The sequence below is a fragment of the Panthera uncia genome, chromosome E3 (assembly GCF_023721935.1).
Source record: "Panthera uncia isolate 11264 chromosome E3, Puncia_PCG_1.0, whole genome shotgun sequence".
In the NCBI taxonomy this organism is placed as follows: domain Eukaryota; kingdom Metazoa; phylum Chordata; class Mammalia; order Carnivora; family Felidae; genus Panthera; species Panthera uncia.
Window position 1 is genome coordinate 17,118,015 of NC_064815.1, and position 13,489 is coordinate 17,131,503.

The window sequence follows — 13,489 nt, forward strand, 5'->3', positions numbered from 1 at the left end:
CCCCAGATCCCGGCCTGTCGCCCCTGCGACTTCTCATAAACGTGTAAACTTGCCATTCTCCTGGAAGAGGGGAGCCCATTGCACATGAATTGTAAAACAGAAAGGGAAGTCCTGTGGGGGGTGGGGGTCCTGGATGTGGGTAGGGGGCATACTGGGAAGCCGACCAAGCGTGAACCCAGCTGTGCCGCCCCTCAGCACCCTGGGAAGAGGAGATTCAGATTCCAGATGTGCTGGAAAGGCTGGGGGAAGAGGTTGTAATTACAGCTAGGACCAGAGTTTCCTTTGCCTCCCCTAGGGGCCGCGGGAGTGAGGATTACGGTCTGGCTCATGTGGTCCCTCCTTCCTCCATCTGCACTTCCTCCTTCTCCCTCCCCCCTCCCCGTCGCCCCCAAATAAATCCTGGCCCCTCCCTTCGCCCGTCCCCAGGATCTGACGTGGGTTCGACACCTTTCTCAGCTTCTCCCTCCCGCAGCTCCTGTGCCCGAGCTTCGGCTCTCCAGGTTCCGCAACCCCCTCCCCTCCCCGCCAAGCCCCGCTAGAGCACAGTAGGGACCCTCCTGATCCTCGACCCCACCCCAGACCCCCTGAAGCTGCCTTGCCTCTCCCCACTCCCCCAGCTTGGGATCCAGCCAGCTGGGGGGACCCAGGCGCCCGAGCGAGAGGGTAACCCAAGCGACCCGGCCCCTTCGGGCTTCTTGGTCCCACCCCCTGCAGCCGGAGCCGCGCCCCCTCTCCCACAGACCCGAGAGCAGAAGACAGAGGAGATTGGGCAAGGAGGGGTGGGATCCAGGCGACCTCCAGCCCAATTCTGCCCCTCCAACCCAAGGGGCAGAGAAATTGTCTTTCTTGCTCCATGCTAGCAGGGAAAAAAATAAATAAGGAAAGGGAAAGATAAAAGGAGACGGAGGAAAGGTGACAGATTATTTAGGAGAGACGCAGAGGAGAGAAATCGGTGTGAGTCGCCATGGGGACTCCCAGGGTCCAGCACCCGCCGCCTCCCCAGCTGCTGTTCTTAATTCTGCTGAGCTGTCCCTGGATTCAGGGTAAGGACATGGGAGCGTGGGGGTAGGCCCGGGGAAGGTCCTCAGCTGGGTCTTCTGCCATCCTTTCTCTGAACATCCTGGGCTTTCTGAGCTTCTGGGGGAGGGGAGGGGTACAGCTGATGGGGAAGGGGCAAGCCAGGGCTTTCTCGCTGGTGCCTGGAGCCCTAACCCCCAATACTGAAGAGGTGGGGGAATGAATGAGGGGAGCTTTTACCAGAGCCGGGGGGGGGGGGTTAAATCCAGGAAGAAGGGCTGGGGAAGTTGGGGGGATGTCTGCGGAGGCGGCATGAAGCATGCAGGGTACCTGGGTGGGACACGGAGGTGGTGGGAGAAACGCCAGGCACTGCACACACAAACGCTCTTGGACGAATGGACAAAGACAGATGAACAGAGGCAGTGCTCAGAGACCAGAGACCAAATATTCAGTCCTCTAATCTGACCCCTCGCCAGACTCCAGGGAAGCTGGCAGAGACTGCAGAGAGGGAGAGAGAGAGACAGAGAGAGAGAGAGAGAGAGAGAGAGAAAGAGAGAGAGAGAGAGAGAGAGAGAGAGAGAGAGAGAGAGAACACCACACTGCAGAGACAGAAACCCAGAAAGAAAGCTGGGCACTGCGGAAGCAAGGGCTGGGAGGTACTGCCAGACCCTCTGCAGAGCTCCAGGGTTGGGGAAGAGCACCAGTGAGGGGAAAATGAAGGTAGCACTGTGGCCACGCTGCTGGCGCTGTCCAAGGTTCACTGAAGGCCCACTCAGCCTGGGGGGTGGGGGGAGAGGGGAAGGTGCAGGAGTGTGTGAGGCAGCTGGGAGCCCCTCCTCCAATCTTGGCTCTCAGCCCAGTCTGGGACCCTCTGAGCTCCTGCAGGCCCTGCTGACTGGGGAGAGGGGAAGAGCTCTGGAAAAGATCTTTCTGGAGAAGGAAAGAGTGTGGGGCAGTGCAAGGGCTCACACAACTTCATCTCCTAGGTCTGCCCCTGAAGGAAGAAGAGGTACTGCCAGAGCCCGGAAGTGAGGCCCCCACAGTAGCCTCCGAGGCTTTGGCCGAGCTGCTCCATGGGGCCCTGCTGAGGAGGGGTCCAGAGATGGGCTACCTGCCGGGTGAGGCCCCCAGAGTGGCACGAGTGGCATACAGAGAGGGAGGGAATAAACTCAGGGAGATGGGAACCCAAGCCAGTGACGTTCAGAGAGTGATGGTTAGAGCGTGTCAAAACTGGGCATAGACAGAGACCCAGGGAAATCGAGACAGAATGATCAAGAGACAGAGCCAGACAGAAAAACAGACCATCAGAGAGAAACATAGAGGGAAACTCAGAGAACCAGACTCGGAGGAACAGGGGGGAGGGAGACACAGAAAGAGAGAAATGCAGAGAGTAGCAAATTTAGACTCATAAAGTCAGAGAGCCACGGGAATACTAAACAGAGAAGAGTTCCAGAGAGAGTGAAAGAGAGAGGAGAGAGAAAGGGGTACACAGGAAGGGGAGCCAGATCTGAAGGGGGAGGCATGGAGAGGCTCAAGGAGACTGTCAGAGTGGAAGGACTTGGGCGGAGAGGTGGTGAGGGATGGTGGGTCAGGCTGTGGACGCCTTGGGAGGAGGCTCAAAGTTCGGGTGGGGAAGGGAGACGTGGGGGGGGGGCTGCACCTTGTGGGGGAGGTCTTTGGGGTTCAGTGGGGGAGCCCCCAGTTTCCCTCAGCCCTGCTCCCTACCCATGGCCCCCCGATTTGCTCCTTCTGTGCCCTGACTTCCGTTGCACTGTCCCAGGATCTGATCCAGACCCCACACTAGCCACCCCTCCAGCCGGCCAGACTCTTGCAGCGCCCTCCCTGCCACGGGCCACTGAGCCAGGGACAGGGCCTCTGACAACAGCCGTAACCTCTAAAGGGGGCAGGGGGGCAGGCCCCACCGCACCAGAGCTGCTGACCCCGCCCCCAGGAACTACGGCCCCGCCCCTTCCTGGCCCCGCCTCCCCAGGCCCACCCCTCGGGCCCGAGGGAGGAGAGGAGGAGACCACGACCACCATCATCACCACGACAACTGTTACCACCACGGTGACCAGCCCAGGTGAGGCGAGGGAAAGGGGATGGGGACAGTGTGCAGGAGTACGAATGTGGGAGAGGAGCGGGTGTGCAGGGGGAGAGGCTGCTGGGAACGTGTGGAAGAAGGGGTCTGGGCTTCCGCTCAATAATAATAAAGGCTGGCATTCATATGCCCTTGCTATGTACCAGCACCTCTCTATGTGTTTTATCTCCATTATGGTTGGGGAAGGGAGTTGTGGGCACGGGGGAGGGCGAGGGGGGAGAGGGAGCACCGGATAAAGGTGATGAGGGGTGCTGGGGCCAAGACAGGTGAGGACCCCCAGAGTTGCTTGGCTGGGAGGGCAAGAATCCAGTGATTCTCCCAACTCCAGCCACTTGTATCTCTTCAGTTCTGTGTAATAACAACATCTCTGAGGGCGAAGGGCACGTGGAGTCTCCAGATTTGGGGAGCGCAGCCAGCCGCACCGTGGGGCTCCTGGACTGCACATACAGCATCCATGTCTACCCTGGCTACGGCATTGAGATCCAGGTAACTGGACTTTGAAGCCCCCAAGCCCTTTCCTCTAGGCCCAGGGGTGTGCACAGGTTTGGCCTGGGAACCAGAGAACCTGTTTCCTAACTGAAGCGGGCCTGTTTTCCGAGGATCTCAAAGACGCTCCTAGAGTTCTATGATTTGACCGATGTCACAGTGATATTTGGCTGCCACGCGCAAGGGAGGGGAAGGCGAGGGGTGGGGGACTTAGGGGTCACCCGCCCTCACTGACTTGTCCCGGGGGGTCTGGGTCTGGCTTCTTTAGGTGCAGACGCTGAACCTGTCTCGGGAGGAGGAACTCCTGGTGCTGGCTGGTGGGGGGTCCCCAGGCCTGGCCCCCCGACTCCTGGCCAACTCCTCCATGCTGGGAGAAGGACAGGTCCTTAGGAGTCCAACCAACCGACTGCTCCTGCACTTCCAGAGTCCACGGGTCCCAAGGGGCGGTGGCTTCAGGATCCACTATCAGGGTGAGGAGTCTGGGGTGCTGGTGAAAGGGGAGGGGCCACACTGGGCACAAGGGACATCACCAGGAGCCTTTCCTCCTGGCTAGGACCCTGGGGGCAGAGCCCATAGAGGAGATCTACATACACTTATTTCACACACTCACAGACCTGTGTCTGGGTGTGCACACATGCAGGTGGCAGTTCACCCATTCACTCGACAAATGTTTATTGAGCACCCGTTTCATACCGGCCCTGTGTTATCCCTGGAGGGAGAAATGAACAAGCTAGATGTAAATCATCAAGGAACTCAGAATCTAGGTAAAGAGATGGGCAAGTAATCAGGATGATTATAATTCAGTGAGATTCGGACCTATATCCCTATGATGAAGGAAACACAGGCAGAGGGAACAAATTTCAAAGGGACCTAAATTTCTCCTAAGGGATACAGGGACACCTTCTTGGAGGAGGTAACTAAGCTGGGAACTAAAAGATGAGCTGCTAGGGGAAGGTGGGAGGGGGAGAAAGAGGCAAGTGTCCTGACGGATGAAAAAGCATGGCCTCCTTGAGGAGTTGAAGTGATTCAGCATGGAAGACAGAATTGTCTTAGCTGTGTGACCTGGGGGGAGTTACTTAACCTTTCTGTGCCTCACTTCTCACCTGAAAAGTGGGGATCATAATACTTAGTTCATGGCATTATTAGGAAGATCAAATTAACTAATACATGTCAGGTGCTTAAAATAGTGTCTCGTACACAGTGAGAGCTCAGCAATGTCAGTTGTTGCTACAGAAAAACCCAGAAAGTGGTGGGCGGGAAGCAGGCTCTAAGAGACCAGACTGGGAGGTAGGTTGGATTCAGATCATGAGGGGCCTTATCAGCTTCAGTAAGGAGTACAGACGACTTTATCCTGCAAGGGGCACGGATTGAGAGGTTTTAAGCAAGATAGTGACAGCCTCAGATATGTGGCCTAGAAAGATCCTGCTGGGTTTGGGGGGCGTAAGAGGCACAACTGCATTCATGAGCAACCACCCACGGACAGCCTACAAACAGGTGGACATTGGTGCTCACCCGTGTGTACGGGAACCTTCCCACAGTGCAAGGGTATGTTCTAGCATACACGTGTGTATGAGGCAACAGTCCCAGCCCACTGTCCCATTCCGGACCCTGCTGCCATCTCCAAAGTCCCTGTGTTCCTTGGAAAACAGAGAGGGAACTATGTTTGGGCCCAATGTCCCCATTTACATCACCTCATGGCCTTGCCTGCCTCTTGTGTGCTCTGCTGCCCCCCGTTTCCCTTGTGGGCTTTATCCAGCTCACACACCACCCGTACCCCTTCCTCACACCCTTTTGAGTTTCTCCTGAGGCCTCTGCCCAGCCCCAGGGGCTCATGTGTGCAAGGTGGAGAGACCTATTCGCGGAGAACCCAGTGAGGTGGGGGCCATGTAACTGGTGGTCGGATCAGCAGGAAGCAAGGGCATGGCCCAGGGCCCGGGCCCAGGGCAGGACTTCCGATTTTACAAAATGGCTCCCTGCTGGCTCTCTTAAGCAGCCACTTCCCTAGGGCATTGAAAATAGGACTCTTTAGACTAAGTAGAACATTTGGGGAAGCAGGGCTATTGCATAAATTGGCCTTCATTACCTGCCTCGGTCTTCCCTGCTTTGCAGCTTCTCAGGGCACCTTTGGGACCGAGGCCCTGTTTAAGCGCTCCCCAGTCTGCACTAGCCGGGGCCTCTGGTCCAAAGTGGCCTCATTAGCTTCTCTGAAAGGCCAAAGGCTCCATCACTGCTCGCCCCAAGCCCAGCAAGCGTTCCCATTTACAAAACCCCTGCGCCAACTGTGGTTTCCTTTGCATCTCCCAGCACCCCCGAGAGTGACCCCCAGCTTTGAGAGGATGAAAGGTCAGATGGATGCTAAACCACCTGTAAGTTCATTGCAGAGTCAGCAGTCAGTCCCCAGCCCTGACTCTGAGGCATTCATTAATTGAGATGGAGTGGCAAGTGATTAAGCTTTTCTGAGTACTTTCTATGTGTCAGGTGCTTTGCGTGTTTCTTTCCTTTAACCTGAAGGCCAGTTGTCAATGATAGCGGTTATTACTGCCATTTACAGGTGACAGGCCCTAGAGGTGACATCACCTGTTCAAGGTCATACAGCTAATAAGTCTTGGAGCTGGACCCAGAACTCAGGTCTGCCCGGTTCCAAATCCAGTGCTCTTGTGTATTGTTCCAAAAATCCTCTTCGCCGCCGCATCAGTGGACCAGTTAGGCTAGGCTTTTGGGAGACAAAATAAATAAGGCGTGGTTCTGTCTCATCATGGCAATAGACAGCAGTCAATGTGATGATAAGATTATGCAGGTGCATGTGGAGAGGCAAGAAAGAAACGAACTCAATTGGAAAGGGGAGGGGTGAGGAAGACTTCCTGGAAGAGGTGGTTCTTAAGTTACTCCTTGAGAAATGAAAAAGGGCGAGAAGAGGGCCTTGCAGGTGGGGGAAATGGTGTGAAAAGATACGGAAGTCACAAAATTACATTGGGTAGGATATACGGATTGCGGGTGCTAAGACCTGACGCTGGGAGTGTTGCGCTGGACCCAGCTATGGAAGGCACTTGAATGTCAACCCAAAGCATTTGGACTTGATTCTGCTAACTGTGGAGAGTCATCAAGAGGCTAATATGTACTTAAAGCACTGTATTCTGGAAGGTTTTTGTTTATCTTCATAGACTGTGAACTCCCGAAGGGCAAAGCCTGGGGGCCCTTTTTGCCTCTCTGTGCCCAGCGCCCAGCCAAGGAAATGCTTATTGAATTTTGAAGTAGGGAGAGACCAGGTCTCTGACAGAATCACTTAGGGCTGGAGAGTTAGCAAAAACAAAGGCCCAGGCAAACTGGTACCTTCCAAGCACGGTTACCCAGAGCCTACCCCTGCTACAGAGACCCAGCTTTGGTGCACCTCCACCTGGCAGCCCTTCTTGATGGACTGTGACTGGTCTGAAACAGACACACAGAACTGTGTCAGGACCAAATTTAGAGTCCATTGTTTACTACCAAGTCTCTTCCTTTCTTTTTCTTTGTTCCTTCCTTCCTTCTTTCCTCCTTCCTTCTTTTCCTTCCTATTTTCTTTCTTTCTTTCGTTCTTTCTTTCTCTTATTTAATTAATCTCTACACCCAACATGGGGCTCAAACTAATGACCCTGAGATCAAGAGTCGCATGCTCGTCTGACTAAGCCAGCCAGGCATCCCCAAAGTCACTTTCTATTTATTTCTCTCATAGGATTCCACAAGGTTTTCAGGAGGCTTTCAAAAAAGAACACAGCAAAATTAAATAAAATAAGAAGAAAATTGGTGCCAGGAAGTGCGTATTAAAGATGAAAAAATAGACGTGGATGGACAGGCCCTTGTTGCTAGGGACAAGCCTCCATCTGGTTCCGAGCGTCTTAGCAGCCAGCACAAAAAGAGAGATTGGATAGTTCTCACTGCAAGAGAGGAGGAGAGAAACAAAGGAAAGCAAAGCTTTCCCTAGCACTTCACTTTCACTGGAGGATTCATTTAGGGGGCACTGAGTATGAAGGTCTTTAATGACAAGATGGTCAAAGTTCCTAAAGGAGTTTCATGTGGCTCCTCTGGATGAAAGCTGAGGGAATCCTACTACCACGCACCTCCGTGGAAGAGAGTCTGTATGTGTAGAAGGGAGAAAGCATAGGGGCGCCTGGGTGGCTCACTTGGTTAAGCCTCTAACTTTGGCTCAGGTCATGATCTCACAGTTCGTGGGTTTGAGCCCCGTGTCAGCACAGAGCCTGACGCCTGCTTCAGATTCTGTGTCCCCTTCTCTCTCAGCCCCTCCCCCACTCATGCTCTCTCTGTCTCAAAAATAAATAAAACATTAAAAAAAATGCTTTTAAAGGAGGGAGAAAACATGATGAGGCACTTAGTAGCCAATTTCTACATCTGGAAAACGTATCGCAGTCTTACTCTGGCTACCTCAAAAGTGCTGCATAAACTCACCTTAGCAGCTGAACAGGCTCTGGAAATACTATTTGTTATTATTAGAGCTGGATGGGTTCAGAGTGGTCAACTGATTTGCCTGAGGTCACACACCAAATATGTACCACAGTCAGAATGTCTTTGAATCTCAGATACTTCATCTGTAAAATGGAAGCCAAAGTGGGTAGATTACAAAGATTAGGGGAGATAAGAGATATTGAAGTTATCTCTTCATTAGACCAAGTAGCCATGTGAAAACTCCAGTAAGGAGCCAGTCTGTGCCTCCAGGGGGATGTGGAAAGGGGGAAGGAAGTGCTGGGTGATTGGTGAGAGTGGCCTGGAGAAAAGAGTCCTTCTCCCTGCTCTGCCTTATCCAGCCTATCTCCTGAGCTGTGGCTTCCCTCCCCGGCCGACCCATGGGGATGTGAGCGTGACAGACCTGCACCCTGGGGGTACTGCCACCTTCCACTGTGATTCGGGCTACCAGCTGCAGGGTGAGGAGACCCTTATCTGCCTCAATGGCACCCGGCCAGCGTGGAGTGGTGAACCCCCCAGCTGTATGGGTGAGTCTCCTGCATGCTAAGTGGGGCCTGTCCTGGGAGCCCCATTGGGAGGGTACTATCTTGGGCATCTCCACCTTTGGGGAACATCCATCTTGAAGTGGTTTCTGCCTAGAAGAGTCCCTATCCTGGTGTCTCCATCTGGAGCTCCTTACACTGAATGTCCCTATCCTCTGAGAATCTCCATTCTTGGGGGTCTCTATCTGGGGATGTCCTGCCTAGAGGGTTTCCATTTGGGGAGTCACCATTCTGGCTGCCTCTTCTCTTAGGGACTCCTCATCCTCAAGGAAACCATTCTTGAGGTCCATATCTAGAGGGTCTCTATCCTGGAGAGTCTTCATCCTGGTGATCCCGTCTGGAAGATTTTCCATTTGAGGGCTTCAATTTGGGGGATCCCCCATAACTCCAGATGCCAGGGTATCCACATCTGGAGAGTGTTCATATTAGCAGGATTTCCATCCTAGGAGGTGTCCATTCTGGGGTTTCCTATTTTAGGGCTGGTTCCCTACCTGAGTGGTGGCCTGGAAATGTCCTGTCCTCTGCCGTGAGCCTGTAGGGCACCCTGAGGCCAGGTCCCAACCAAAGGTGTGGATGTAACAGCTCTGAAGACAGGAGGACAAGTCACCTTAACATATCCCCCCCCCCCCACAGCATCCTGTGGTGGCACCATCCACAATGCTACACTGGGCCGCATCGTGTCCCCTGAGCCTGGGGGAGCGGCAGGGCCCAACCTCACCTGCCGTTGGGTCATTGAAGCAGCTGAGGGACGCCGGCTTCACCTGCACTTCGAGAGGGTCTCACTGGATGAGGACAATGACCGGTGAGGATCTGCGCCTTGAGTCAGAGGTCCCCACCTCTGGGAAACAGGGAGGCTGCAGGGGGTGGTCAGACAGGTCTGGGGTGGATCCCAGTTAAAATTTGTGTCAAATACAGATCGGTCCTTCCCCTTCTTAGGCAGTGTAGCTGTGTCAACTTGGATGAATCACTGAACTTCTCTGTGCCTCAGTTTCCTCTCCTGTAGAGTGGCAATAATAGGACCTCCTTTTGAAGGTTTCTGCGAGGATACATGTTAAGACACATGAAATACTTAGAAGGGTGCCTGGCCCACAGAGAGCACTGTAAATGTGCTTGGCATCCTCATCATCATTGGTGCCCCCTCTATCTAACTGCTATCGCAGCTCTGCCACGAGTTGCTGTGTGATGTTGGGCAGGTTATTTACTCTTTCTGGGCCTCCGTGTCCTCATCTCTAAAATAAGGAGTAATAAAGAGTACCCACTCAAGGGCTCTTGTGAAAATTAAATGAGAGGGGCGCCTGGGTGGCTCAGTCGGTTGAGCCTCCGACTTCAGCTCAGGTCACGATCTCACGGTCTGTGAGTTCGAGCCCCACGTCGGGCTCTGGGCTGATGGCTCAGAGCCTGGAGCCTGCTTCCGATTCTGTGTCTCCCTCTCTCTCTGCCCCTCCCCCGTTAAGGCTCTGTCTCTCTCTGTCTCAAAAATAAATAAACGTTAAAAAAAATTAAAAAAAAAAAAAAGAAAATGAGACGAAATGTGTAAAGGCTTAGAATACTTGGCATGTAGTCGACCTTTGAAAACAATAGCTTGAAAATGAGTGAGGAGAGCCTGGCAAGAGGTGGGGCAGCTTCTGAGGGGAAACTGAGCTCCTGACGACCCTTCTGTCCATCTCAGGCTAATGGTGCGCTCAGGGGGTAGTCCCCTCTCCCCAGTCATCTATGACTCAGACATGGATGATGTCCCAGAGCGGGGTCTCATCAGTGATGCCCAGTCCCTGTATGTGGAGCTGCTCTCAGAGACACCTGCCAATCCCCTGCTGCTAAGCCTCCGATTTGAAGGTAACCGCCCTCTTCTCGGGGCCCCAACTCCTGCACTCTCCCCTCTTCCTGATGGCCAGGTACAGTCACAAGCACAAACACTGTCCCTGTTCATCTCTGTGTTTGGATCCCTGGAACCTAACTTGCTTTACCACCCCAAAACTCTAAAAATCCCCTCTGATGGACCCCTTCTAATTCCCGAAGTGGCTTTTTCTCTTTAAGTTTCATATATGTCTGGCTCTAGATACACAGCCAAGAGTCCAATTACCTTAATCTCTCAGTTCTTTGCTCTGTGTTGGCTTCATTGTCAGGCTCTCATATGTGGTGGACCTAGCAGTTCTGACTGATAAACCACCAACTTAGTAAGTCAACCAGAAAGAGAAAGTATAGCACTTTCCCAGCAGAAATGCCAAGAAGGGCTCTCATTTCCCTGGCTTAGGTCATGTGCCTACGCCCGAGCCTCATTAAAGCTAGGGTCAGGTGGTGTTAGGATTGGCAGATCCACATCACATAACCATCCAGAGTTGGCCCCAACCGGACCTCATTGACCGGGGGGGCATGTATCCCAAAATGAAAAAAGGAGTGCTGTAAACAGAAGAAGGGGGACCGGATGCTGGACAGGTAGAAACAAGGAGGTCAGCTGACCATGGGAGAAGAGGTGTTTGAACACCTTTACAGGATAGAGAGAATTTTGAGAGTCTCATACTCTACCTACTGGCCAGGCTCTGGGATAGAGAGGATTTTAAAAGTGGGAGATTAGGGGCACCTGGGTGGCTTAGTCGGTTAAGGGTCTGACTTGGTTTCCACTCTGGTCATGATCTCATGGTTCGTGAGTTGGAGCATTGAGTGGGGTTCTGTGCTGACAGTGTGGAACCTGCTTGGGATTCTCTCTCTCCCTTACTCTGCCTCTCCCCCACTCATTCTCTCTCAAAATAAATAAATAAACTTAAAAAAATAAATAAATAAGAGAGGGAGATTAAGGATGAGCATCTCAGGTGAAAGGAACAGTGTGAGCAATAGTAAAGAGTCATAGAAAGGCCTGGTATGTTTGGGAAACAGGAAATTTCAGTGTGACTGGAGCAGAGGATTTGTGCAAACAGTAGCAGGAGAGAGATAAAGAAAATGAAATGCTCAGAGATGGGAGGGGCTGGTCTCTGGTATGAATCAAGGGAGAAATGGAATTGGCACTGGGCCCTGATGGGTGCATAGGATTTGGACATGACACTTAACCTCATCGGGTTAAATAACAGTAAACTACAACAGTGGATCTAAAAAATAATTTGCATTTTGTCTTTGAAAATGTGAAAAGAGTTCCAGGTTTAAGGCCTGCCTCCCTAGTTGTGGGTCATTGCTGTTCCATGAGCTTCAGATTCCTCTTCACGTATAGTTTTGCAGCTAAGATATGATCACGTGGGCCAAAACTAAAATGCTCTCCAAATGTTTATTTTTGCTGACTTAGTCCAAAATCAAAATTGAGTAGCTTCTGCATTCACTGCACTTTTGGATTCTAGCCACAGCATGGATGATCAGGGGTAATCAGAATCTGTTATTTTTGAGGGGAGAACACACTTACATGAGCCAGTTCTCCAAAGGCACCCTTTCCTCTCCCTCCTCTGCAGTTTCTAAAACCAAGTGTCTCTAGCTGGGAATCAAGCCATGTGAGTCTGAGACCTGATTCTGCCACTGCCCTAGTGTATGACACTGGGCAAGTGACTTTTTGTCCTTGGACCTCAGTTTCCTCATCTGTAGAATGGGAGCTGGGATTTGACTAGCCTAGCAGTTTTCCTCCAGAGGCCAGGAAGGTAACAGAAATGTGTAAATGAGAAGTGTTAGGGTTTGGAGGAGTCTGGAGAGTGAAAGTTAAGCCCTAAGCATTCCATTGTAAACAGACCACGGAATGGCCAAACGACACTTGAATTCAGCCTAAGTCCCCCCAGTCTGAGACCCCTGAGACCTATCTTAATGCTTAATTTCTGTGACTGACTCCTCTCTAGCCTTTGAAGAAGATCGCTGTTTTGCCCCCTTCCTGGCACATGGCAATGTCACCACCACGGACCCTGAGTACCGCCCAGGGGCACTGGCCACCTTCTCGTGCCTCCCAGGATATGCCCTAGAGCCCCCGGGCCCCCCCAATGCCATCGAGTGTGTGGATCCCACAGAGCCCCACTGGAACGACACAGAGCCAGCCTGCAAGGGTGAGCCCTCGACATCGCCAGGAGGTCCTTCAGTCTACAGACTCCCCCCGGGCTGGGAATCTTAGGAAGGCCATTCAGGGAGGAGACTTGCCTCTCCAAACCTAATAAACCCAGGCCTTGGGCAAATCCCTGTCCCTTTCAGAAATAGTTTTCTTAACTAAATAACTGGTGAGTTTGTTACAAAACTTAGGGGTCACAACCCAAATGTCTTGAAGAGCTAGAAATAGAACTAAGTTATGGGTTGGCGGGGGGGGGGGGGGTAATGCATAGGCTGGAGCATGGGCAGGGCTAATTGAGAGCAGGGCTGGGGATTGGGTACAACAGGACTGAGTACATCGAGAAACAGGTGTCTTAATAGGTAACAGGAAACCTGTGAGGTGGTCTAGTGCATGCAGTTGGGAGAGGTGAGGTCTGTGGTGAACTGGAGACCGCCCTCCCACCTGGGTTCTGAATCTGACCCCCCCCCCTTCCACCCTAGCCATGTGTGGAGGGGAGCTGTCAGAGGCAGCTGGTGTGGTCCTCTCTCCTGACTGGCCCCAGAGCTATAGCCCCGGCCAGGACTGCGTGTGGGGCCTACATGTCCAAGAGGAGAAGCGCATCTTGCTCCAAGTGGAGATGTACGTTTGGGTGCTGCAGGGGTGCGGCGGGCGTGGGTCGGTGAAGTGTGGTATGACAACAGCCTAGCCTGCATTCTGAGCCTGGCCGGCTTGCACGTCTACACGAGATTTGGTGAATATACGACCTAATGAAAGAGGCAACTAAGGGTTCAGGATGGGGGAGTGCGTTGTCGGGTAGACCTAGGTACAAATTATTAGCCAGGCGATTTTGGACAAGGAAATGGGCTAATGCAGTCTTCTGCGGCGGGGGGGGGGGGGGGGGGGGGG

The 13,489-nt window shown here is 52.9% G+C and overlaps 1 protein-coding gene across 9 annotated transcripts in view; it reads left to right on the forward strand.

Moving 5' to 3' along the window:
- The first annotated feature begins 964 nt into the window (after nt 1–964).
- SEZ6L2 (seizure related 6 homolog like 2) overlaps nt 965–13,489 on the forward strand; it is an 18,343-nt gene continuing 5,818 nt past the window's right edge. For 3 of the 9 annotated variants that reach the window (XM_049638590.1, XM_049638591.1, XM_049638594.1), the window contains exons 1-10: nt 965–1,043; nt 2,004–2,135; nt 2,798–3,097; nt 3,462–3,601; nt 3,870–4,071; nt 8,398–8,583; nt 9,232–9,400; nt 10,268–10,431; nt 12,405–12,605; nt 13,084–13,222. In XM_049638590.1, the coding sequence (XP_049494547.1) occupies nt 965–1,043; nt 2,004–2,135; nt 2,798–3,097; nt 3,462–3,601; nt 3,870–4,071; nt 8,398–8,583; nt 9,232–9,400; nt 10,268–10,431; nt 12,405–12,605; nt 13,084–13,222 (1,712 nt within the window). The remainder of the gene's footprint in view (nt 1,044–2,003; nt 2,136–2,797; nt 3,098–3,461; nt 3,602–3,869; nt 4,072–8,397; nt 8,584–9,231; nt 9,401–10,267; nt 10,432–12,404; nt 12,606–13,083; nt 13,223–13,489) is intronic. The other 6 variants (XM_049638595.1, XM_049638596.1, XM_049638597.1 and 3 more) reach the window with 4 other exon arrangements.